The sequence below is a fragment of the Suncus etruscus genome, chromosome 3, assembly GCF_024139225.1.
Source record: "Suncus etruscus isolate mSunEtr1 chromosome 3, mSunEtr1.pri.cur, whole genome shotgun sequence".
Taxonomy (NCBI): Eukaryota; Metazoa; Chordata; class Mammalia; order Eulipotyphla; family Soricidae; genus Suncus; species Suncus etruscus.
Window position 1 is genome coordinate 131,696,478 of NC_064850.1, and position 27,951 is coordinate 131,724,428.

At 39.1% G+C, this 27,951-nt stretch overlaps 1 protein-coding gene across 1 annotated transcript in view; it reads right to left on the reverse strand.

Annotated features, from left to right (window-relative positions):
• Positions 1–27,951, reverse strand: part of L3MBTL4 (L3MBTL histone methyl-lysine binding protein 4) — a 330,693-nt gene that overhangs the window by 14,621 nt on the left and 288,121 nt on the right. Inside the window, exon 13 of the mRNA XM_049770889.1 lies at positions 1,265–1,431. Coding sequence (XP_049626846.1) covers positions 1,265–1,431 — 167 coding nt within the window. The remainder of the gene's footprint in view (positions 1–1,264; positions 1,432–27,951) is intronic.

Below are 27,951 nucleotides of genomic sequence, written 5' to 3' on the forward strand. Positions count from 1 at the left end.
CATGTGAAAGGAATATTTGCTCCTTAAGGGTGTAGTCTTAGATGCTGTAAGGTGAGAGAAGGAGGAGTGGGAGATACAGACTCTAAACCTCCAAGCCCCACATGGCTTTCTCTACCTGCATTCAGTCCAAGGACGCAAAGAAGGCATTAACTATTTATGCCAAAATATTTTCTATAAGGGGATACAGAGAATGTATAGTGGGTAAGAGTCAAGCCTTGAAATGCACCTGATCCTGGATCAATTGCCAGCACCTTGCATGGACCCCTGATCCCCATTAGGAGTGATCCTGGAGCACAGAGCCAGGAATAAACCCTGAGTACAACCACTAGGTGTGATTCAAAAACTATAAGACCAACCCGGGCCCGGAGAGATAGCACAGCAGTGTTTGCCTTGCAAGCAGCCGATCCAGGACCAAAGGTGGTTGGTTCAAATCCCGGTGTCCCATATGGTCCCCCATGCCTGCCAGGAGCTATTTCTGAGCAGACAGCTAGGAGCAACCCCTGAGCACTGCCGGGTGTGGCCCAGAAAACCCCCCCAAAAAAAGACCAATCCAAACTAAAATACCAACACAAGTGATTTCTGTAAATGCCCAACAAATGTTCTGTGACTCTGGCTCTAATCTTGGTCCTTAGAGAAACTCAGAAATTGTGTTCATTTAAAAAATCTATTAAGGTCTGGCTATAGAAAACAAGACCTCTAGCAAAAGGACCATCAATTCAAGAGTACATTTCTGAAGAGAAAATGGATTTAAATATGAAACAGTCTATATCATTAGAGTAAGCATGGGGACTTACCTTACTGGTAATAAAAACCAGTGCGATGAGACATGGTTATATACATGAACATTAGGCCTGTTCAGCATCTCATGCAAAGAGACACGACTGGATTGTTGGCAGTTTCTAATGGCCATATGAGGAGTATGATGACAAAGTTCCCACAAAGAACTGTGGATGCTGACTACGAGAGTCCTGAGGATACAGAACCTTCCAGGGAAGACTGTTGAGAATGGAAGTTGCAACTCGATGAACCTGAGAAGCTGATACCTGTGCATGTCCTCTAAGTTTTTAATGGAACTGGAGGCTCAATCCTCTGCTTAAATTGTCGCAGAGCCCACAGCAATGTGGTACGAAGGGATGTCTGGAGAATGTTGGGAAAATGAGGACAGCAGTAATGGCTTTTTCTCACATTTGCAAGATCCTAGCCCTGTCTCTAAAGTAGATCTTACTGCAAGGCAGCTGGTGTGCCTGAGAAGAGCACCACTCACCTCATCCACAGTCCAGAGGGCCACCCGGTTTGCCTGGACGCTGGACACACCTGGAAGCAGCTTGCAGTGCTGCTGCCTACCAAGAGGGAGCTTCTGAAGGGGGTTGGCTGACAGGGAGGACATGAAAATGGACCGTTGCAGTGTCTTCGAATACTTGGTGGTGTATTCTGAAAAAAGACAGGTGGAGTATAAAGTGAGACCTCTCCTCAAGAACAGCCCTCAGGACTGAGGTACAGAGTCAGATAAACTGTAAACACAGGGAAAAAGAACCCTGGTTGCTAGTCACGAGACATTGCAGGAGGGGTTTCCCAGAATGGTCAGTACCACTGCTGTTTCAAAACAGTTATCCCAAGAAACCAATGACATTATGTAAGGGCCAGGTGATTGTGATTATTTGGAAAGCAAGTTCAAATAATCTCTCTGAGACACTGATGTCAGCCAAGCATTAGGCTGTCACTGCCTCTGACTTTTCTCTCTCTCTGAATTTGGAGGCTGTGGAAGCACAGGCCATGCGAGCAGGGGGCTATTGAAAGGATCAGCACACTAAGTCACCTGCAATTTGCTTGTACCACAGGGTAATTTTTTTTCTGGCAGCTGCTTCAGACTGTCACAATGTAACCCGGCTCACATCTGGCTCTCAGACTCCCCAGGGTGGCAGCTGCTGCTCTTGTTCCCAGCAAGAAGCAATGACCTGGAGGACTCGCATCAAGTGTGCGGCTGAGATGGGACCACACTGAGAAAGCCGCACTCTTCTGAGACACTAAGCACCATGGTGCCTGCTTGCCTGAGTCTGGCTGCCAGTTCTCAGGAGCCAGAGCTCAGGTACACCATCCACATAGCCCTCTTTCTGCACTCATTTCTCATCTTCCAGAGTGATTTCATTCTTAGGTTATAACCCAAAATGCAGATGGAGCTGGGACTTCAATTCCCTAATGATTTCACTTTACATTTACACATGGACAAGAAGCAAACACACAGAAATTTCAGAGCAAACGAATCTTGCTAACGACATTTTAAAAAAATACTTTCAATACACATTAGCAAAATGGAGAGGTGATGGGAAAGATTTTGAAAAGGCATTTTTAAGATTTCTAAAAGTCTACCTTTCCTAATGCAAATGATAGGTTAAGTAAGCAGTAGCCATCTAATTGAAAGTCTGTGATGATGGTTTGTATTTTACTAATGGAGTCTGAAAAGCTATTATGCAAATATTCCACCTCTAATTAATTGCGGTTTTCTGTAGGTGAGGATGACCTGTACATAGCACATGGTCACATACCTGTTAGTTATCAGAGTGGTTTTAAATAAGAAGCACATCAGTCCATTATTGCCTGGCTCCTCCTCAGCACAGACATGTTACGTATTTACTAATGCTTGCTGTCCACACAGATAGAGACAGCAAAATTGTGGCCTGCTCCCAAATTCTTATGCTCCAATTGTAAGTAGCAGCAAATTCATCTCTAAATGCTGATTGTTCAACACTGACCTTTTTAGTATGTAAATAGGTTATCTCGCTCCATGTAGTTCAGCTCAGTGTATGTAAGGCTGCTGGTTCTGAAGGGAAGTTTCACCTTGCCTTCAAAAAGCCAGAATGTTTACAAATGTGAATGTTCTTTAATAAACATGTCAGACTTAACAGGAGCATGTACAGAACAAGCCCTGTAACCTGGGGTGGCAGCATCACTGAGAAAGCCTATACAGCAACGCAGAGAAAGCCAAAGGCTTTCCTGGGAAAATAAGAGTTAAAATGCTGAAATCTCAGGGATTAAACCTGAGCGAAAGCTGGTTTTTGTCTGGAAATGAATCACTCACCAATCAATCAGTTGTTTTGCTGAAATTACATGGACTTTATACACACACACATACACACACACACACACACAGACACACACACAGACACACACACACACACCTATCTCAAATCAGTCCCTAAGTAAATCAGTATGTAGCTTTCAAAAGTACATAGGACTCTAAAAAGACACAAGGAACGAGTTTTATGTTTTGGAAATATGGAGATGTTCAGTGATGGACATTAGATTCATGACTCACAAATAAATGCTGAAAGCATCTGCAAAAGACACAACACAACAAAACTATTGTGCTCCCAAGCAAGAAAATGTTCCACACAGTAATTTTAGAAGTAATTGCCTTGGGTGCTGAAGCATCCACTTGGAAATACACCTAACGTGTAGTCACCAGCACAGAGTTCCTCACTGCTCTGATTGGTCATAGTCAGGGCCAACGACAGTCTCTAAGACTGTTGGTTCTTTCTTTTTTTTTTTTTAATTTAGTTTCTGAGTCATAACCGGTAGTGGTCAGAGGTTACTCCTGCTTCTGCACCAATATAAAGTCAATTATTTTATAGTAACACAGAGGCAACCATATTTAGGAGAGATGTGGGTTCATAGGGTCCTGCTGAGAATATGCTAGGAAGTCTGGTATATCCTGTAGGGTAGGATGGAGGGAATGCAAACCAACTTGCCTCATTGTAAATCTTGGTCCCTGAGAATCACTGAGTAATTTTTATGAATTATTTCACTTCTGTGTACCGAGGTTTTAATCTTTAAAGTGAACAACACTAGTCCTTTTATCTCATTGCATTTTGGGATGAGAACAGCACCAGCAACACAGCACATGTTCAATACAGGTTAGCTAATTACATTACTGTCATAAACTATAAAAACAGTCATTGGAAATGGGAAAAGAGCACAAAAATTTAGAGTGCAAGAATGATATGTGGAGGTTCCTGGGTCAGTACATTGGTCGGGAAACAGATGCTGGACTCTCCCTTAGTTCAACCTCATTCCTCCCACTAGGATTTTGCAAATGATTTTGATTATCACTGTGCTCTCATTCCAGGACTATTTCAGTATGAAATCTGAACAGGGCCTGAAGACATGAAATTTTTTCATACATTTTAGACTAATTTAGTCAGACTGCATTTGGCAGTTTTACGGATCCACACATCCTCATTGTAACTTAAAATTCCTTTAAACACACACACACACACACAAACACACACACACACACACACCCTGCTCTTAGCAGTCTCGGGTATTATTTTGGGTGACTTTTGGCAACTGGGACCAAATAGCACTGCTTGTTGGACTTGAGTTGAACAAGTTGGACTTAAGCACTGACCCATCCAGGCTTAGTATGGCTATGAGTAACTCCCAGTCCACTTGAGTACTGTTTTCAGCAACCCCCACCCTGCCCATTTATAAATAAATAATATAATTTTAATATATAAAAGAATTTTAAGTTACAATGAGGATGTAACACATCTTTATCCAATATTTTATTCAATATCAACACAATGATTTTCACTTTTAACCAAGTACAACACAGCCCTTTTATTTGATACTTTCTAAATAGCTGTTAATAAAAATAAAAATCTATAGTGAAGTGGTATACTATGCAGTGGAATCATTCTCCTAAGTCAAAAATTTTGCATGATACTATTTTGGGAGCACTTCTTGATTAGAAGGATGCTTGCTACAATCAGGCAACAGAAAAGATCCTCCATACTGAGTAATGTAGTCCTTACATATACCAGGTTCAATACCCCAGACCTGTGCCTACCAACACAGCTGAGGATCTGGCTGCTCCCTATTATGACGCCTGGCTGCAGCAATGGTTCCCACCCAGCTCTCTTAAAAGTCAGCCAAGAATATCCAGCCTGCAAATGCAGCTCTCCTACTGGAGTTTTAACATTTTAATTAATTGAAATGCCTTTTGCACTGGAAATTAAATGCATGTATAATCCAGGGATTGCATCTAACACAGATGTGTAACAATAAAGAATGTCTATATTTAAGATGTCTTTCTACTTTCATAAAGTAGAATATGAAACACCTGTCATCTTAGTGGTTTACCATTCCACAAATTTAGAATAGTCTGAAGAATATGTACTTTTGTTGCATTTTTTTCTCTCTAAAGTAGTAAAGTGTTCAGTAAGTCAGTCCAGGTTCTTTAAAATTTACAGCATTCACAGGTATCCAATACTGTGCCCAGCCAAATGATCCAAAAGGTTCCTGACTTGAGTGTCTGAGACTTGTTCTTGGATTTGAATCCATTGAGTAGTTCAGTAGTTCAGAGAGGCAGAAATAAAAATAGTTCCATCTCCAAGCACTTTAAGGCATTAGTATTCTTGTAGAGGCAATAAACTGCTGGAATCTAAGTGAACTCTAATTAGAAAGGTCTCAATATCCATGCTTTTAGAAGCTCAATGGAAAAGTCCAGCCTGGTAAGGCTCTCTTCTTCATGTCCAGGGACAGCCAGAGCGGACCACTGTGGATGATACATGACCAGGTTGTAGAGAGAGGCAGAATATATATATGGCTCTGTCTAATTCCTTATTTCACAACCACAAACATATTTAGAGATCAGCAGATTTTAATTCTTTTGCAGTGCAGAAGATTCTTCATTTGAGGTAATTGCATTTGCTTACTTTTGTTTCTGTTTGTTTGGTCAATAGCTCTGAGTCATTGAAGATGCCTCCAGTGTCAATATCATGAAGAGCTACTCTTGTTTTGCTCAATAATATTTATAAATTCAGATCTAATGTCTACCTAGGTTACTAATTAATTTTGAGTTAACTTTAGTGTATGGTATGAGATATGGATTTTCCCAGCATCAACTGTGGAAGAGACTTTCCTGGCTTTGCTTCAAACACATAGATTCTCTGTCAAATATTATCTATCCATATCCCTGGTAGTGTATTTCTGAGGGCTGAATTCTAGCCCATTAGTCTAAAAGTCTGCCTTTATTCCAGTACCACACAATCTTGATTATATATCAGGGGTGGCAAACAAGTTCGACACAAAGAGCCAAAATTTTAAACTGTGAGAGTCATAGAGTCACACCACACAGTGACCTGCCCAAACAGATAAACACTCATAAATAAAAAGCATATAATTTTAATAATAATATATTAAACACATATTGCATTTTGCCATTTTGAGTGAGGGTAAAAATCCTGTTCGCCACCCCTGATAGCTCTATAGTTTAAAGTTTGGGCAAGAAATGCCTCCATCTTCTTTTATTCCTCAAAATTATTTAGCTGTTCATGGAATTCTATCATTTTATTTACATTTTAACACTTGTTCCATGGTTTTAAAATGTCATGGGAATTCCTATAGGGATTGTTCTGAGTCTGTATAGTGTTTTGAGTATAAAGGCCATTTTAACCATGTGAATCTTTTCAGTCTATAAACAGAAGATGTCTTTTGTTTTTTAATGACCAAAACATAAAGATAACTTACAGATTGGGATAGGGAGTTTTCTCAACACATATATGTTAAAGGAAAGGTATCTAAGATACATAAAGCACTTATAAAATCTAAAACAGCAAAACCACCCAAAATAATCCAACAACAAACAACCACATCAAAAAGTGGGGACAGCAGCTAGACACTTCTGCAAAGAAGAATACAGATGGTCAACATTTATATAAAAGTGTTCTTCATTAATTCTCACAGAGAAATGCAAATAAAAGCAATAGTAATACTCTATAATTGTGAGACTGATACACATAAAGAAGAAACATCTAATTCTGGAATGGATGTGCCCCGGTTGATGGAATTGTGCTTGGTTTAGCCTGTATGGAAAACAGTGTGAAAATAGCTTAAAAAATTAAGAACTGAGTTTCTATCTAACTCAAGAATTCTACTTCTTGGTATCTGTTCCAAGGGCTCCAAAAATAATACTTTGAAAAGATATTTGTGTTCTATGTTGCCTGCAGCACAGCCAAGATCAAGACATAATTCAAGTGCCCAAGAAAAGATGAATAAAAATTGTGATTATATATATGTACAAGTTTGCACACATGTATAATACACACAATGAAATAGGTACTCAACTATAACAAAAATAAAATAACAAAATTAGCCACTCTGTGGCTAGAATTAAAGAGTAGTGTACTGAGTGAAACTGGTTGAGGAAAAGGGAAAATTATAGAATGATATCTCTCATATGTGGGATATAAAGAAACATAATAAGGGAATAATAAATGACCAGTATTGACAAACCCTGAGAACTGACCCTCAGAACTGAGTTGGCCAAGAAGTAGGATGGGGCATGGGATGAAACCTTTGGACACTGGTGGTGACTATGGTGTTGTAACACTGTATTATGAAACTTCATTGCTAACAGTATTAAAAATGAGGGTGCCTAAATAAATTTTTTGTTTATTTTTTTGGGCCACAAGCAGTGGCACTCAGAGGATACTCCTGACTATGTGCTCAGAAATTGCTCCTGGCTTGGGGGACCATATGGGACGCTGGGGGATCGAATTGTGGTTCATCCTAGGCTAGCTCACACAAGGCAGATACCTCACCGCTTGAGCCACCACTCAGGCCCAGTGTCTAAATGATTTTTAAACTACAATTATTTTATTAATTTGAAAATAATAGGTAGTTCCTAATTTCTTCTCTGTCCTCTCACTTATCCTTTACATTTATGCTCTATCCCCACAAAGAGAAAAATAATCATGTATGGAAATGTTCTTTTAATATATGGCTGTTTCTTCATAAAAGCTCACACAACAAAACTGAAGCAAGTGAGTCATAAATGGTAACCAGAGACTGCATGACTGGGCCTCAGGTTATTTTTAATCCCACTAAATACAGGGACCCATTTCACAAATAACCTTTTCTTCAATGAAAGAAGTAGAAATTCTACAGTGTTCTCTGCTCCAAAAAGAAGGAAGAGAGAAATAAAATTGTAATGGCCCCAATAATTCACTTTACATATGTGATTTTCCTTGCCTTCTGTTTAACCTGTGCCAGTATTGACCAAGTTCCAATATCCCAGGTCCCATGGGAGAGTTCCTCTGTTAAAGCTACTTTGTCCCAGTGACTGCTGAAGAAGTCAGAATATGTTCCAAGCAGGCTTGGTAGTCTTTACTATTTGCATGGTCACTTCTTTTCAAGGTCTATGTGTACTTGAAATGCTGAGGGTCCTCATTTCTCTACTGCATTCTCTCCTCTTGATTTTTTTGTGGGATTGGAACCCTCTTTGTTTTCATTTCTCTATCCTCTATTGTTTTGATCATAGAAGGAAAACAGAAGCAGCTCAGCTCAAACCTGATGGAATCAGACTTGGGAATGAGGCTCTTCCAGAGCAGCAGGCCTTTATGCAGCATGGCTCTCGCAAGCTAGATCCCACTCCATCACAGTAAGAGGGCGATCTATTTTCTGTGCTCTGTCCTATTTGCTCAGATTATTATCATCTTGAAATCATATATTTATATCTGCTGAATGCTTTCTGATCATAGCTATTATTCATTTCCAGCCTGTTTATTTCCTGAATTTATAGAAATGTGGGAAATAAATTACAGAAAAGTTAGATGCTCCAGAGACAATATAGTGGCTCTCAAGAGAATCTAAAACTGAAGAAAGGGAATTGGAGAGAGATCAAACATGCTAAATTTGCATGTGGGAGGCTGAGGTTCCATCCCTAGCATCACATGGTGCCTGAGCATGGCTGGATGTTTCATCTGGGCACGTCTGATTGTGGCCTCCAACAACCAAAAGCAAATTGAGTCATGAATCATGGGTGACCTGTCTACTGTCCAGCACAGCAGCCACTCTTTATTCCATGTGGGCATGAAGGTCTAGATATGTAGGCAGTGCCAGGGAGTATAGGGAGTAATAAAATGTAATTTATATTTAAAAGAAGAAATTAAAATATCTCAGTGACTTTTAAACTTGATTTACAGGTTTAATACTAGTTTGAATATATAAAATGCCACAATTTTAACTAATTCCTTTTAATCCAGTAATCAGTCTACTGATGCAGTTAGTGTCATATTTCTGGAAGACATCAGGGTCTCTCTAAGATCTGCCTTGGCATAGGAAGTTTCTGGGGACTGACTGGTATTAGCTTGGCTCTTGACAGTAACAAAATTAACTGAAAGCAATGATAATGGGGTTTGAAACATTCTTCACCCACTTATACTAGTCAGGGCATGAGCAGACAGGAGATGCTAGGCTGTACTTCCCAATGAGTGACAGACTATCCAAACCCTTGTCATGACCCCACACTTCACTAGCCAAGAGACTTGAGCAACATTTCTTTTTTGTTTTGTTTTGGGGCCACACCCAGAGGTGCTCAGGGGTTACTCCCGGCTCTGCACTCAGAAGTTGTTCCTGGCAGGCTTGAGGGGACCAAATGGGATGCCATCAGAACCTGGTCTATCTCTGTTTGGCTGCATGCAAGGCAACTGCACTACTGCTGTGCTATTGCTCTAGTCCTTTGAACAACATTTCTGCATGGGACACAATTTATGCTTGTTATTTGTCGAGTGGACAATTAAAGGAGTAAATGAGGAGAACAGCTTTCAGAAAAAGGCACTCAGAAAAGTTCTAGATTTACAGTCACATAACTTGTCCCCAAATAGCTGGTAGAAGTCTTGTAGTACTGCTCTGTTTTTTTTTTTTTGTTTGTTTGTTTTTGTTTGTTTGTTTTTAACTCGGGTTTGAGTACAAGAATTAGGAAACAAGAGCACTAACATTTCTAGACTCCCTTACTGTTTTCCAAGTAGAATTCTTTAATAGTCATGAAAAAAAAAAAAGCAAAAAAAACAAAAAAAAAAAAAAAAAAAAAAACCCAAACCAAACCAAACAAAAAAAAACAGCCTACCGGGAGGCCCCAGATTCTGGGTTTTACAATCATGATCTCTGCTCAGAACCAACTGATCTTTACTCTTCTGCCACAAAATTGTCCATTGAGAGGAAGTGAATGGCCTTGCTGAGGTTTCTGCCTTCCTTCTGGGCCATGTGACTCCCACACTAGCCTTCCCAAGGAATCCTCTGCACATTCCTCAGTGGTGTATCCATCTCTTGTTTCTCCCAAGTAGGCATCCAAGTAGCCAACCACTGTTGGCTGTGGTCCCTCAAGGTTTGTACAGCCCTCCAGGCTGTATTCAGCACCTATACGGTTCCCTCGTTCCCCTTATAGATTGTCTCTTCCCAGCAACCTAAGAGCTTAAACTTGTTACTTGTTCTCTGCTTCCCCATCTTCTTTGGCCCTTAGGCTAGACCCCTCCATATCTGGTGGCCCACTGTAGTTTTTCTGGCTTCCACTGCATTTGCTGCCTCCACAGATGCATTATTTCTAAGGTGCTCACTGTCAAGGCAGTCAGACCTTAAAGGAACAAGTCATTCAACTGACAGGGAAGGTGGAAAATAATACTGTTTCCTAGAGGAAGACCCAGACCCTGAGTCTGTGAAGGGAGCTGCCAACTCTATTTCTGATGGCAGTTTCCTCCTTTGGTGATATTTCTGCAAATTCCTTGAATGTGGTCTCCTGTCTTAGGAGTTAACCATGGGCCTAGAGGTCTAGAGACTCAGAGTTCCTTTACTGCTGTTCACTGTGCTTCTCCCTCTGTCAGGGAGTGAGCCCATGCCTACTGGAGGAGACTCCTGAATAATTGCCTCCTTTCACTTCTCTAAACTGTTTGCACTTAAAGTCTCTGTTGAAGGAGTATGGATTGTAGGGACTGAGTTCCCCCTAATGGCCCTGAAAGCACAGACCTGATATGTAGCCCAACACAGCACAGGTGTTCAGCACCTGATGCCACTGGTGGTCTGGGGACAGGGGGCACGTAGAAAAGTTACTGCAACTGCCAACTCAGAGTGTATTGGCTTCCACACTGTGGCTTCTCCTTTTCTAGACCTAATAATAACTAGAAAGGCTGGAAACTATAAGATGGACTCCTTGGTTGGATACCTGAGAACTTAATCACTCTGGTTTCATTTTATAAATATAGAAAAGAAAATGCTTGTTAACTTTTGAGAGATTAGTCATCCAATAAGACTTCAGTGCAGCTCATTTTTAGATAGCTAGAAGTGACCTTTTAGTTTAATATATGCTTTATATAACTTGAGACATCATTAATTTCTTACAACTAAAAACTACCAGTCAACCACACTGCAAGTACTTTTCCTTGTACATTTCAAGACTGTTTTTCATCACTCACAAAGGCAAGTGAGATGAACACCAGTGTTCATCAGTGCAAATCTATCTGATTTGCTACTGGGCATCCTAGGGGAGCCCCATTACCCCAAACATCCCTCAGCAGGACTTCCCAGGACCAAATGAGAAACTGGCCTGGCAAGGGTAGCGGACTAGTGAGAATGAAGCTGAGGAGGCACTGACTCTCTCCAGCTCCATTCCCTAGACCCTTCAAGGAACTGACACATTCCCTCTCAACTTTGTTTCTCCCTGAAACTGTAGTTTTCTTGTTCTTCTCAAAGAGAGTACTGCCCAATCTGGTGTCTTCCCACTGTGGCTTCCATGTACAGCTCTGAAGAATTGGCTTGCTTTGATTAGCACTCACACTTGAAGTCCTCCCATTTTATATATGTGTGAGAATGATGCCAAGGGAAGGCTTGCTATGCCTGAAGGAAATGGTTTGACTGCATTTAATTATAGTGATGTATGGCAGTATGGATTGAAAGGAGCACAGTAATCTGGAAGCAAGAGGATCTGGAAGCTTTTTAGCTTCTCCCTCTGTATTTTGGTTGGAAGATTGGCAGCAGCCCTGCATGAGGGGTGTGGGAAGCTGTATCTGTCGATTACTCTTTTTTCTAATTGAAACAGTGAGAATTAAAGTATTACAAAGATATTTGTAACTGAGATTCAGGGGTACAATGTCCCAACACCAATCCCTTCACTAGTGCCTACTATCCTTACCAATGTCCCCAGTTTCTACCTCCTAGCCTCTGGCCAGGCAGATTTCTCCTTTATGATTGTACTAAAGTTTCTGTCCCTAACTCCCCCACTGTCACAATGACCCCAGTGCTTCTGAAGATCTTCTGTTCTTCGTTTCTATATCTTTTGGGAATTTGATATATCTGTGAGGTTTTTTAAAATTTTTTAAATTTTATCTTCAAGTCTTTTTTTAAATAACTTTTATTGTGACCAAGGTGAAAATCTTTCACAGTAATATATAAGGTACTTAGTGGCATTGAATCAAGTGTTTTCCCACCACCACTGTTGTCCTCCCTCCACCCCTGCTCCCAGCATCCCTCTTCTTTGTCCCCCGGACTGCTACTATAACTGGTCCCCTCTGTGTATAGTTTGTTGAAGATTGGGTATGGATTCTGTTGTTGTTGACTTTGGGTTTAATGTTTAAGTCTGATAATTTTTTTATTTCTACTCAATGTTCCTATGAATATTTGGATCAGGTAACATCTATTCCCCCCCCCAATTTATGAGGCAGAATAAGATGATTCAAGTTATGTGTTCTGTTTGAAAGAAAAAAAAAGAAAATATAAAAGAAAAAAAGAAAAATCAAACAAACAAAGAAAAAACTGGGGGGCCGGAGAGATAGCATGGAGGTAAGGCGTTTGCCTTTCATGCAGGAGGTCATCGGTTCGAATCCCGGCATCCCATATGGTCCCCCGTGCCTGCCAGGAACAATTTCTGAGCCTGGAGCCAGGAATAATCTCTGAGCACTGCCGGGTGTGACCCAAAAACCACAAAAAAAAAAAAAAAAAAAAAAAAAAAACTGGGAAAAGTCTGTCTAGAGGCTATAAATATCAAATTAAAAAGAATAAAGGGGGGCCAGAGCAGTGGCACAGAGCAGTAAGGTGTCTGCCTTGCTGGCGCTAACCTAGGACAGACTGTGTTTTGATCCCCCAGCATCTCAAATGGTCCCCCAAGCCAGGAGCACATAGCCAGGAGTAACCCCTGAGTATCACCGGGTGTGGACCCCCCCAAAAAAAACAAAAACAAAAACAAAAAAGAAAGGGGAGAAAGGAAGAAAAACATAACAAAAATAAAAAAAAACATAAAGAGCAACAAAATAAACAAAACAAGAAAAGAAACAAAAATCAAACAAAAGACCAAACTCAACAACTACAATAAAGCACCACAGCACCAAATATAACAACCAAACAATAACCGTGACAATGAAAAAAAAGATAAAAGGAAGGAGGGCTGGTGTGGCAAGTTGTTTTTGTTTGTTTGTTCTTGTTTTGTGTTACATAGGCACAGTAAATATTGGGGAAATTTGAAAGGAATTCCCTTGGCCTAAGAGATACAGGGTTTCTCTGCCTTTGAAGCATACTGTCATGGGAATAACTATAGGGTCCGAACACACTCATTTTCACACCCAAGGACTTTTTATGGTGCCAAGAAACTTTCCATGCAGTCATGGCTAATAGAATCAGGCCTCTAACTAGAGATCTTGGTATTTGCACAAGTCATAGGATGAAGTCTAGAATAGTGTCTTTCTTTACGGTTCTAGCAGTTATGTTCCATCACTGTTGTTGCGAGGTATGATTCTGAGTCTGCTCTTCTCCCTCTGACTGATTTCACTTAACATAGTACTCTCTGATCCATCAAAGTAGCATCAAATTGCATGACTTCATCCTTTCTATGAACAAGTAATATTCCACCATGTATATCAATAATGTATAGTTCTCTGCTTAAGTAACATGAGGTGGGGACTGTGAACTACAGGGGGATGTCTTATAAAACCTTCACAAGGGTGGGGAAGGTGATACCATAATTTTATCTCCCCAATAAGAACTCTGTAACATCTGGCACACAGAGGTTCTCAATGGCTGTTGGTTGATAAACACGAGGGCAGTGTAAACAGTGGAAAAAGCAAAGAAAAATGTTTCCCTCCAGTCTTTTGCAAAGTCTGAAGCTACCCATTACGTGGGAGTTGTAAGTGAAAGTCTCAATGGACTTAGCTTCTTTTTGCTTGTATTTCATGGCACAAGAATAACTGAGCAAGGAACCCAAATGGGCACTTGAGTGGTCAGAGAAACATACAGGACTGCACTCTTTCCTAGTTTTACAATGAATGCAGGTGGTCTGGAGCGTAGCTCTGGGCCTAATAGGAGAGATACATAACTAGACTGAAATGGAATGTACCTCAGGACTGCCAGTATCACTGAAGGCTTCCAAAAACTGCCAGATCCCTGGTTTGGAGTTAGGTTAACAGAGACACACTCATCAAAAGCTTTTCTGCAGCAGGCTGGGGTAGGGCTGGTGTGCATACCCAGAGCCCAGCATCCTGGGGGCTTTGCTAGGTCATTGGTCTCTGTAGCCACAGTTTTCTACTCCATACCTTCAGAGCAAGATCCTTTCTACCACCCCCTGAACCTTTGTCTCAGAGCTAAGAAGCAGAAGTGACACTTAGTTGTAAGGCATCATCGTTCTCAAAAATGTAGAGCTGCTTCTTTTTCTTTCTTTCTTCCTTCTTCTTTCTTCCTTTCTTCCTTTCTTCCTTCCTTCCTTCCTTCCTTCCTTCCTTCCTTCCTTCCTTCCTTCCTTCCTTCCTTCTTTCCTTTCTTTCTTTTCTTTCTTTCTTTCTTCTTCTTTTTCTTTCTTTCTTTCTTCTTTCTTTTTCTTCTTTCCTTTCTTTTTCTTTTTTCTTTCTTTCTTTTCTTTCTTTCTTTCTTTCTTTCTTTCTTTCTTTCTTTCTTTCTTTCTTTCTTTCTTTCTTTCTTTCTTTCTTTCTTTCTTTCTTTCTTTCTTTCTTTCTTTCTTTCTTTCTTTTGGTTTATGGGCCACACCCATTTGATGCTCAGGAGTTACTCCTGGCTAAACAATCAGAAATTGCCCCTGGCTTGGGGGTACCATATGGGACGACAGGGGATCGAACCATGGTCCTTCCTTGGCTAGCGCTTGCAAGGCAGACACCTTACCTTTAGTGCCACCTCACCGGCCCCAGAGCTGCTTCTTAAATAAGGAAAGCCCGCAGTTGCCATATTCAGATAGAAAGAATTGTCAGATTCCTCTGAAAATAAACATGCTTGTGTGCTTTCTAGTGGGGGGAATATGTTGGCCTGATCTAAGGCATCCTTAGAGCTGGGGAAAGGGTAGGATGCAGCACTGGATCTTCCAGAAGGTCCTATAGTACAGGGAGTTCTGCAGTGAGAGAACAAGAGGCTGTCTGCAGTCTGCAGCTGAGTGGAAATGGAGTTGGGAGGGTGACAGGGAGGCTGCCTTCTTCCCTGGCACAGAGCTCAGCACACTCACTTCAGGCAGTGCCAGGGGCTCTCCTCATGTAAAGACTGATATATTCATGAATATAGTTGGCGAAATCAGCCTGATGCAGGGGGGCAGTTTGAGGAACTGGTTTCTAGGCAGCCAGACTGTTTTCAGTGTTTTATGTGTTCAGTAGCCCCAAAGACTCACTTTCCCACTTGTGAGTGGGCCTGGGGAAATCTCTTCTCACAAGAAAGAAACCACTAGAATTCACATTGAAGGATGAGAATGAATGGGTGGGTGCTTTTGGATGGAAAATGCTTCATTTCTTTAAGAGTTGTACTATTTACTGTGTTTTCCTGGGTTTGAACCACTCCAAAGTTTTTCACCTGATTTGCTTTCTGATCAGCCCTTTCCACCATGTTTCCAGCTTTTCTCTTGAGTGCCAATCAGTGTGAGTTCACAAACTTCGGGTTTAGCATGATCTTTCCTTTACCCTATGTGCCTGGTACTCTTGGCCTGGTATCACTAATCAGAGAGGGCTGAGAGGCCACTCTGATTTTTTTTTTTTTTTGTCTCAGAAGCTAAGAGGCAGAAGTGACACTTGGGTTGTAAGGCAGTGTTGTTCTCAGAAACACAGAGCTGCCATTTTAATAAGAAAAGCCTCCAAGTTGCTTCCAAAACAGGCCTGTGTGAGGGGGACATGCAGGCCAATATGCTATTTCCTGGGCTAGGCTTTCCTGCATGTCACTGAGAAAAGAAATAAATCATGTTTGTTTACTCACCAGTCTTTTCAACAAAAAGGGCTATTTTATAAAACCAAGAAAATTAAACCAACTTTCAAGGAAATGAGGTTGTTTTGGAGCTAGACAAATCCTATCAAAGATTCCATACTCTTCTACACACAAGTCCAGTCCTATAAGAAGCTTGGTTATATAAAAAGGTATTTTATTCTACCATGTAGAATTGCTCCCCAAACAAACATCACCTAAATATGATACAATCCAATCAGCCTCTACAGGTTGCATTTTCAACCTATTTTCAAAAGATGAATGTGAATAATCTAAATTCCACCAGAGCTGGACATGGAAGCTGCCGTCTTGTCATGCAGGCAGCCTTCTTCCCTGGGTTTTGTTTCTGTTCGTCATCCCACATTTCCTCATATACTTCCTGAGAATGTGTTAAATCATTCTTTTATTCAGTGTATTGCTTTGCATAGTACAGGACTTTTTCTAAGATCCCCAAGATCAAGGGTTGTGTTTTGATGGTCAGTTAGCATTGGAGCCAAGAATATTCAATTAGTCCACAACAGAGTTTCTGTTGCCTGAGAGTCACTCTTCCCCTATAATTTTCGATGGAAGTTCAGAATTGGAGAAAACACCACCAAGCCATTCAGGACCACCTGAAATGTCTGAAGTCTATCACAGTCCCTGGAAAATGTCAGCTCACAGATAACTGGCATAGTTTGACAAATAAAATATTAATTTTAAGCTATATATAATATACATATATACATTTACATACATACTTATATATAACTATCTGAACATAGCTAGTGAAGTCCAGGACTTACTTCTGGTTCAATAATCAGTGTTGGTGGTGCTTGGGAGAACATCTGTGTTGCTGGAGATCAGATAAGATCAGACTTAGTGCAAAGTAAGAGCCTTATCCATATACTATTTCTTTGCACCAAAGTCAATACTGAACAGTATGCACCTTGTAATTTAAAAATAAGACTGGAGAAATAGTATAGAGGTAAGGGTTTGCTTCGCGTGCAGAAGGATGATGGTTCAAATTCCGGCATCCTATATGGTCCCCTGAGCCTGCCAAGAGCGATTTCTGAGTGTAGAGCCAGGAGTAAGCCCTGAGCACTGCCAGGTGTGGCTCCCCCCCAAAAAATTAAAAAATAACCAGAATTACAGCTCAAAATTAAGTATATGACCCCACTGAACTTACATTACATTTGATTTGGCTGCTAGTTTACATAATATCTGCAAAAATGATAATTATTTACTTTCTATTTTATAAATTTGTAGCCTATAGACTCAGAGCTATTAAATCATCATATGCATGATAGAGTAGTAGGAACACAGTGGGATACAAAACAGTATGGTCTATCTTGGATTTAATAGACTATAATTAATATATTATATTGATTAACTATACAATTTTCCACTTATGAAAATATGTCAATATACACTTTGACAATTATGTATTTTCATTAATAAGCATCAACAACTAATTATAGTCAGGTAATTTTTAAATAACAACTTCAAAGCTGTCATATCAGACATTCACAACATCAGGGAAGCACAGTTTTGGGTTTGAGGTAAAGTTTCCATCATCTCAGCAGAGAGAAGAAAATTTTCTTGGGCCTTTTTTACTCCACATACGTAATATAAAAGACTGGCATTTCCATGTGCTCTCAAGTTGCTCACATGGGAAGGGAGTGCTGCCATAATTGGAGATCTTATTTCCCACAAAGGACTTCTTCCTATAAATGGTATAAGCTACTTGCTCAAGTAAACGATATCTGTATACAAAACCCAGCTTTGAAATTCTGTCGAAAATAATAGCTTTTGCAATCTCTAATTTTCTCCTAAATGATACTTTTCACTTTAAGATATTGTGGAAGTGGTGTCACTAAAATGAGGTTATATCTTAAGAACTGAATGCTGAAAGATTATTCAGTAAATTATTCAGTAAATCAGATCACAGTAATGAAACAGAGAGGTAAGGTGATAGCATGGTACTAAACCACAAAAGTCTACTCTTAATTACCAAGTATAATTAACAAGTTGCTAATATTTCTGTTTATGTGATGGAGCATTTTATTATAAATGTTTAGGAAAGATGATATTTTTTAGAGGAGACTGACTCAGATAAGCTGTTAGCCTGTTTTTTTTTTTTTTGGTAATGGGTCATATTAAGAAACATTATGCAGGGTTTCTATTAATCCATTTGAAAGAGAAAACTTCAGAACAAGATTGAACAGTGACAGAATACAATGGCAGTGATGGAAAATGTGCCTGAGGAAAATGAGAAACAGCAGGTGTCTGAGGCAGGTGACCCCCTCCTGCTTCCCAAATAACCTGTGAATTGCCAGGGAAGGAGAGCCCATTCCTTTTTGCTCTTCCTCAAGGTTGATCTCTTCACACTAACTATCCTTCAATTACACAGTGAGGGTGCATTATATTGACTTTTTTTTAACTAAGAATAGCAGGATACCTGCAATTCCTTCCTTTACTGCCACACACATTTATAGGACACACTAGTAGAAGTCTTTGGGGAAGGAAGGGATAAATAAATGTGATATGTATTTAGAGAAGGATAATACTGTTGGATCCTTTATTGAGCTATATTTTGAGAACACTTCTTATTTCAAATCTGCTGTTATGACTTTTATATACCATCAAAAAATGGCTTCTCTCAGTTATGTTCTTTGCTTTCTATCTAGTTTTCACTATGTTTTACAAATTAAAAATAGTGATGGGTGAATATAACCCTGGAAAATGAGAGGCATGAATTATTACATAACTGTTAACAAGGCCAAGTATACTTCTATATTGAAATTTTGGGGAAAATGTCATTCAGAATTAATTCTGAGGCAATTCCATTTCAGATTTTGAACTTAAAGGGAGATTTCTGGATAGCAGTCCAGAAATTTCACCTCAATATGTGATTCTTTCAAAGCAACAACCATGGTGTATATTCTCATTTTTAACCCTTATGTGAACATTAAGTCATACATTAAAATAATTTGCTTTCACATTAAATAAGAACCTCATTTTGGACTTCAGTTAAAGTTTCTAATTCAAGGATAACATTTTTTGTAACGAAGGAAAATTTTTTCTCCTGGAGGGATAAAAACTACAGGTGTTGTAAACAGGGGCTAATGCACTTGTTCTGTGTGTGGCTGAACCCCTTAGCTCTCTGGATCCCTAAGTACCTAATACTGGGAATGTCTTGGATACTTTGCTGGGAGAACAGAAATACTGCTGTGTGTGGGTCAGCAAAGATACTGACTGTTGATCAAAATGACATCAGTCTATAGTAGGTAGGAGAAAGGAAAAATACTGCTTAGATTTCAGATGATGCTTTCTTTTTTTTTTTTTTTTTTTTTTGGTTTTTGGGCCACACCCTTTTGATGCTCAGGGGTTACTCCTGGCTATTCGCTCAGAAGTCGCTCCTGGCTTGGGGGACCATGTGGGACACTGGGGGATCGAACCACAGTCCGTCCTACGCTAGCGCTTCCAAGGCAGACACCTTACTTCTAGCGCCACCTTCCCCGCCCCAGATGATGCTTTCTTAATTACTAAAAGGAAAACACAATTCTCAACTTTCCCTCTTTTATGGGAGCTCCAGTTAACAGTATTATTGGAGGGAGGAACAATATAATGAAAGCTTTTTACCTGCTGGCTGAAACTAAGCAGCCTATTTATAAACTGCTCTAAAATTTAAGTAAAAAGCTCTTAGTGACTTGAAGTTCAAATGAGAGAGCTAGGCAAGGAGAGAAGAGACAAAGGAGAAACATGGAGATACATAATGGATTAAGCCAAAAACAACAATGTGAAAGAGGTAGCTTTGGATCTATGGGACAGCAGGACATAGAGCTTAGTCAGGCTGCCCTAAAAGAACCTTAGAGGAAATACAATGTTGTGGGTGAAGAGGAGCTTATTAAATTTAGGGATAATGCTATTTGTTCTGCTTTCAGTGACTAAAATCCAGTACCTACTCAGTACTTATTATGTGTCAGACACTGTTATTCACATTTTAAGTGAAGAAAATGAGTCACTGATAGGAATGCAGTTTGCCTAAAGGATCTGCTAAGTGGCAGTTCCAATTCACAATGCAGCTTGCATTCATCACCTTCACTAAAGACTGAAAGTATTTACATTAGACAGGACAATGTCAATACACAGATAAGAACTGGTTTGACAATGAATGCTTAGGTAGGCTGAAGGAATCATCCACCTATCAGGGAGGTAGGATTTATGCTTTGAGGTGAGCTATCTATGGGAAGGCATTATGACAAAGACTAGGGTAGAGCACAGAACATGGAGAAGATTGTTGAGGGGTCCACCTGTAGCTGGTGTCTGGGAAATGAATACTGATGATGTCGAAGGGTTCCTAGTGTAGGAGTGATTCTGAGCACATACCTCTAGGGCCATCCAGAAACTAAGAGGCATAATATTGCAGTCTTGGATTAAGGCCTGGACATTTCTTTCTTCTTCCTTTTGATATAGATCAAGTTGAACAGATCACAAAGAAATAAAAAAAATCCAAACTGAAACAACAAGACTGAAAAACTAGGTAGGTGTAGTAAAAACCTCAATAGAAAGCATCTCCAACAGAGTAATAGCAGCTGAAGACAGAATCAGCAAGAAGGAAGATGAGATGCAAAACAACTCCATACAGCAGAAGAGATTGGAAAGGGCCTTAAAGCAAATGATCAGACAATGGAAAAATTACTCAAAGAATGTGAATGGATTAAAATAGAAGTTTTTGATAAATTCAAAGACACAACATAAAATTATTGGAGTCCCAGAGACCCAGGAAGATAATCTCCAGGAAGAATCAACAGTCAAGGACATCATTACAGAGAAATTCCCAGAGCTAAAGACTGCATGCAACCAAATCCTGCCAGCCCGAAAAGTACCAGCTAAAAGAGACCCGAAGGAAAACACCAAAGACACATTGTAGTCACAATAATGAATCCTGCAGATAGAGATAGAACACTGAAAGCAGCAAGATCAAAAAGGGAAATTACATTCAAAGGAGCATGCTTAAGATTTACAGCAGACCTGTCACAAGAAACCCTCAAGGCCAGAAGGCAGTGATGGGATATAGTGACAATACTCAATGAAATGAATGCTTCACATTGCACAAAGCTTGACTCACTTTCAAGTTTGAAGGGAGTACACAGTTTCATGGATAAGCAACAGCTCACAAACTTTACAGACTCAGAACCAGCCTTAAAATAAAAACTGATAGGTGTATTTTATGACAATACAGACCAACAGACACACAAAACTTCTACACAAAGATGACATTAAATCCCATGACAATTATGTATTTCAAAATCTAGAGACTAAATGCACCTGTTAACAGACACAGAGTGGCAAAATGTTGAAACTAATATTTTGCACATCTGAATGGTCAGAACAAACACAGACACAAAATCAAAGGCTGGAGGAAAATCATAAGGAAACAACACCCTTATAAAAGCTGGAGTGGCCATATTAATATCAGATGACACAAATTTTAGAAACAGAAAAGTTATAAGAGACAAAGATGGACATTTTGTACTAATCAAAGGATATGTACAACAGGAAGAAATCACACTCCAAACATATATGCATACAATGAGGACCAGCAAAATATTTAATATAATTGTTTACAAATCTGAAATAAGTTATCAATAGTAAAACATTAAGTGGAAGAGCTCAATACTGCCCTGTCACCCTTTGATGGATAACCAGGGTGAAACCCAATAAGAATATACTATATCTGAAAAGAGAAATGGATGAAAGTAGACTAGTAGGTATATATAGGGCACTCCATCCCCAGAAAACTGGATACACATTCTTCTCCAATGCATATTTGTCATTCTCAAGGATAGACCACATGCTGGCCCATAAAAGGTCAGCATCTATCTATCAAGAGGATAAAACTAGTACCTTTTCGGACCTCAAGCACTGAAATTAGAAGCAAATTACAAAGAGATACAGAAGCAAAACTTTTGACACCTGAAAATTAAACAGCTCACTACTGAACAACCAGTGGGTCAGAGATAAAATCAAAGAGGAAATCAAAACATTCCAAGAAAATATGACAATAAAGACACAAATTACTAGAATTTATGGGACAGAGCAAAAGCAGTACTAAGAGGAAAATGTATTGCTTTGCAAGCACACATCAGAAAGGAAGAAAGGCCTACATAAAAGCTTAATGACACAACTTATAAAATTCAAAAATGATCAACAAAAGGAACCAAAGATAGGTAGGCAAAAAGAAATAACAAAGCTGAGAGCAAAAATCAATGAAGTAGAAATCCAAAAAACAATTAGAAAGATAACCAAAGCAAAAGTTGGTTCTTTGAAAAAATAAACAAGATTGATAAATCACTAGCAAATCTCACACAGGAACAGAGAAAGAGAAATTTAATAAGCCAGATTAGAAATCAAAAGGGGGGGATAAATTACAGATACTTCACAGATACAAAGTGTCCTCTGAGACTATTTTGAGAGACTCAATGCAATGAATCATGAGAACCTGGAAAAATGAATAAATTCTTGTACTCTTATAATATTCCACAGTTTAACCAGGATGATCTAGCATATCTAAACAGACCCTTTACTACTGAGAAAATTAAAATGGTAATTAAAAGTCTTCCCAAATACAAAATCCAGGCCCAGATGTATTCACTAACAAATTCTTTCAAACCTTTAAAAATGAACTACTACCAAAACGTTTCAGACTCTTTCATGACATTGAAGAATGAGAAATACTCCCAAATAGTTTTTATGAAGCTACCATCACCTTGATACCAAAGCCAGAGATGCTGTTCAAAAGATAATTACAACCAATATCCCTGATGAACACAGATGCATAGATCCTCAACAAAATTCTAATAGGATCCAACTCCTCATTCAAGAAGGTCAAACACATGACCAAGTTGGTTTCATTCCAGAGATACAAGGATAGTTTAATATACATAAAAAATAAACATAACACACCATATAAACAAAAAAACACAAAAGCTATGTGATTATAAAAAGAGATACAGAGAAAGCATTTGATAAGGTCCAACACCTGTGTTTGACAAAAACTCTTATCGAGATAGGAATGGAAAACAACTTTCCTCAATGTAGTCAAGGCCATTACAAGCCAATGACAAATATTATTCTCAATGGAAATAAACTAAAAGCCTTTCTCCAAAATATAATACAAGACAAGCTGCCCTCATTCACTACTCCTATTCAACATAGTGCTGAAGAATCTAGCCATAGCAATTAGGCAAGAAAAAGATATCAAGGACATCCGGATAGAAAAGGAAAAAGTCAAGCTCTCTATGTTTGCAGATGACATATTATATTTAGAAAACCCTAAAAACTCTACCAAAAAGTTTCTAGAAACAATAGATTCATATAGCAAAATGGCAGGCTACAATATAACACAAAAATCGATGGCCTTCTTATCTACTAATAATGATTAGTATCCCATTCTCATTAGTGCCACATAAACTCAAATAACTTGGAGTCCACTTAACTAAAGAGGTAAAGGACCTATAAAAGAAAACTAAAAATCCCTGCTTCAAGAAATGACATGAAACAAAGAAATGGAGACACATACTATGCTCATGGATTGGGAGGATCAACATCATTAAAATGGCAATACTCCACAAAGCATTTGACATATTTAGTGCGATCCCTCTAAAGATACCCATGACATTATTCAAAGAAGTAGATTGAACATTCTTAAAATTCATTTGGAGCAAAAAAACACCCACAAATAGTTAGTTACCCTTGAGAAAAGGAACATAGGAGGCATCACTTTCCTCAACTTTAAATTGTATTACAAAGCTATAGTCATTAAAACAGCATGGTATTGGACAGACCCTCAGATCAGTGGAATAGAATTGAGTATACAGAGAATGTTTCCCAGGCATACAATCAATTAATCTTTGATAAAGGGCCAAGAAATGCAAAATGGAGCAAGAAAAGCCTCTTCAACGAGTGTTGTTGGGACAACTGGTCAGCTACATGCAAAAAAGCGAACTCAGACCTCCATCTAACACCATGCCCAAAGGTCAAATCCAAATAAATTAAAGACTAAAATCATAAGATTTATCAAAGAACACATAGGTAAAACACTCCATGACATTTAGACTAAAGGCATCTTTAAGGAGGAAACAATACCCTCTAAATAAGTGGAAGCAGAGATAAACAGATGGAACTATATTAAGTTGAGAATCTTTTGCTCCTTAAAAGAAATAGTGCCTAGGATACAAAAGTCACCCACAGAATGGGAGAAGCTATTCACACAATACCCATCAGAGTAGGAGCTAATATCAAAAGTATAAAAGATACTGACAGAAATTAACATGAAAAGAACATTTAACCCCAACAAAAAATGGAGAGAAGAAATGAACAGACAGTTCCCTAAAGAAGAAATGCAAATGGGCAAAAGACACATGAAAAAAATGCTCTGCATCACTAATCATCAGGGAGATGCAAATCAAAACAACTATGAAGAACCATATCATGCCACAGAAACTGGCACACATCACAATGAATAAGAACAATCAGTACTGCGGGGATGTGGAGAGAAATAAACTCTCATTCACTGCTGGTGGGAATGCCGTCTAGTTCAGTCTTTATGGAAAACAATATGGAGATTCCTCAAAAACCTGGAAATTGAGCTCCCATATGATCCCTACTCCTGAGATATACCCTAGGAACACAAAAATGCAATTCAAAAATGCCTTCTTCACACCTATATTAATTGCAGTGCTATTTACAATAGCCAGACTCTGGAAACAATCAAGATTCCCCTTAATAGATGAATGGCTATAGAAACTATGGTACATATACACGATGAAATATTATGCAGCAGAATAGATGAAGTCATAACATTTTCCTATACATGGATGTACATGGGATCTACTAAGCTGAGTGTAATAAGCCAGAAGGCAAGAGATAGATATAGAATAGTCTCACTCATCTATGAGTTTTAAGAAAAATCAAAGACATTATTGTAATTATGCCCAGAGACAATAGAAATGAGAGCTGGAAAGGACCGGCTCACAATATGAAGCTCACTACAAAGAGTGGTAAGTGCAGTTAGACAAATAACTGCACTCACAACTATGGTGACAATGTTAATGAGTGAAAGAAGTAGAATGACTGCCTCAAATACAGGCCATTGGGGATGGAAAAGGAAGGTTGGGATATTAGTGATGGGAATGTTGCACTGGTGAAGGGGGATTGTTCTTTTTATAACTGAAACCCAACTTCAATTATGTTTGTAATTAAGGTGCTTAAATAAAGATAACATTAAAAATAAAATAAAATAGATCCTAAAATAAATGGTTTCAAAATAAGTATTTAAGTTCTAAAAGCAAGAACAGTTCTACATCAGAATAAAGCCTACCCACTTTTGGAGGGCTCTTGGGCTCTGTTTTTGGCAAAGATGCTGCAAAGAATAGCGTGGATGTACACAATGTATCTGAATTCTGACTCATCTGTACAGACTTAATATGGACTTCCCAGAGTCTCGTTTTTTTCCCACCTGGAGCATGTAGTGCAATGGTAGGCTGCTAAGGGAGTTATATCACTATTATGGGAGAAGTTTGCCTTTTTGTTTTCTACCTTCCCTTATAGGCCTAGAAAAAACCCACCAAATTAAAAGCAAGTAAGTAGGTATTTTCTTCCATAAGGCTCTGGATTTGGGAACCATGGCATGGGGCTCTTGCTGCTTTTCTCTAGAGTCTAGAAGCTACTTGTAAATTGTTACTTCTTGCCTCTAAAAAGTTCAGGCTGGGGAAGGATCTGAGCTGTCCCCATGTTGCTCCCTTCTTTTTGTATGAAAAACCTCATTTTTTTAATATATATAATTTTTATTTTGATCATAGTGTCTTACATATTGTTGACAATAACATTATAGGTGCATATTTACATAAAATCAGGGGGGATTCCCATCACCAATTTGTCCTCCCTACACCTCTGTTTTTGTCCTACCTCCCATTTCCTCTTCCCTCACCCCCAGGGCGGCTAGAATATGTGTTCCCCTCTGTATCCAACCCACTACTTAGTAGCCTTGCCCCTGTTTGGTCTTGATGCCTCCCTTATCTCCCCCTCTAACTGTAGGCAGGACTAGCTAGTTCAAGTTGCATGATTTTGCCTGAAAAAGAGAAGATAAATAAACTGGGGTAAGAGTCTAATACTCCAAAGATGGATGGAATCCTTCTAGAGGCTTTCATCATCGATTTGGGAGATGAAGGAGAAAGAGAAGTTGAAACACTCCACCAGTACCAAAAAAAGAGTCAATTATCCAGTGGGGACTCCAGCTATATCGATAAGCACCACAAAAAAAACAGACAAAAAACAAAACAAAACAAAACAAAACAAACAACCAAAAACCAAACAAACAAACCAAAAACACGCCATGGTCTTGAAATAAGAAACATGGCATAGCACATAACGGAAGAAGAGAAAAGAAGAGAAAAAAAAAAATAAGAATAATTGGGGACCACGATTTCAGTAGTCACACCCAAACAGAGAAGTCGACCAAAATAGATAGGTATATAAAAATAATAATAACAATAATAAATGAAGGGAAAAAATATATATGAAATAACCCTCATTTTTAAGAATTTGGGGCCACACCCAGAGGCTCTCAGGGTTGACTCTTGGATCTCTCTTTAGGAGTCACTTATGGTGGGACCCAGATGACAGTATGTGGTGCTGGGGCTCAAACCCAGGTCATCTGTGTGGAAGGTTAGTATATAAATACCTGTACTATCTTTTTTACTGCAGCGAGTAACATTTTTAATACATGAGAATTATGGTCGATGTCAACATTAACTACAAGTTTCCATTCATTGCCATCATCCATGACAAAATTCCTAGCTGAGGATAGTATTTCATATGATAAATAAAACATTTTCTTTTCCGTTAAAGTTATCTGATAAAAATAAACACAATGAGAACAATACACCAGGTGTTCTATCTCCTACCCTGTGATGTAAACATGGCCTTAGCTGACTGAAGAACCATCTGTCTCAGCAAAACAAGATGTACCTACTGGGCAGTTGGTAAAATGGGAGACAGAATGGCTTCCTGGTAAAAAGTCAAGTAACTATTCAATATCCTGAGCTTGTTTTCAAACGAAATTGTTTATAGATTAATATCTTCCTCCTGACTTGCAATTTCTCTCAATGCTCTTGGAGAAAAGGTGCTGTGAAGCAAAAGTGACAAGAGGAACAGAGAGAGGGACATTCTAAATTAGTTTATTCATAGAAGGAAGGTGACATTTAAGCCCTCACAAATTCAAATTCAACTTAACACTTTGCATTGCCCACCCTCTCTCAAGTTCTGACTGCCAGCAAACCCGGGGAGTGTGGAGAAGCAACAGGAAACATCACATAACTGCTTAGCTGTGAGTGACGGGTTGCATAGGAACGAGTTGTATTCTTGTCCATGCTTTTTTTTTTAATGAACTTCTTTAGCATCAACTCAAAATGGTCAACATAGATAAAAGAAACCCCCAAGTCTCATACTGGACAGTAATCTCAACTCTCTTACCCTCTCTACTTTTAACAATGACTATAATACATAATGTTATTTATGTTCTTTTTTTTTTTTTTTTTGGTTTTTGGGTCACACCCGGCAGTGCTCAGGGGTTACTCCTGGCTGTCTGCTCAGAAATAGCTCCTGGCAGGCATGGGGGACCATATGGGACACCGGGATTCGAACCAACCACCTTTGGTCCTGGATCGGCTGTTTGCAAGGCAAACGCCGCTGTGCTATCTCTCCGGGCCCCGTTATTTATGTTCTTAATTCTTTTAATTATAGCTTATGAAATGGGGTTATTGTTGAAGTTTCTGGAATTAATGTACAAAGTTACTCCCATCCTGCCAAGAAGTGCCCATGACCATCCTCTTCCATCCTTAGGTCATTTCTAGTCCACAGTTCCTTTCCTTCCACTCATCAGCTATTAGTTGTTAAGTGACA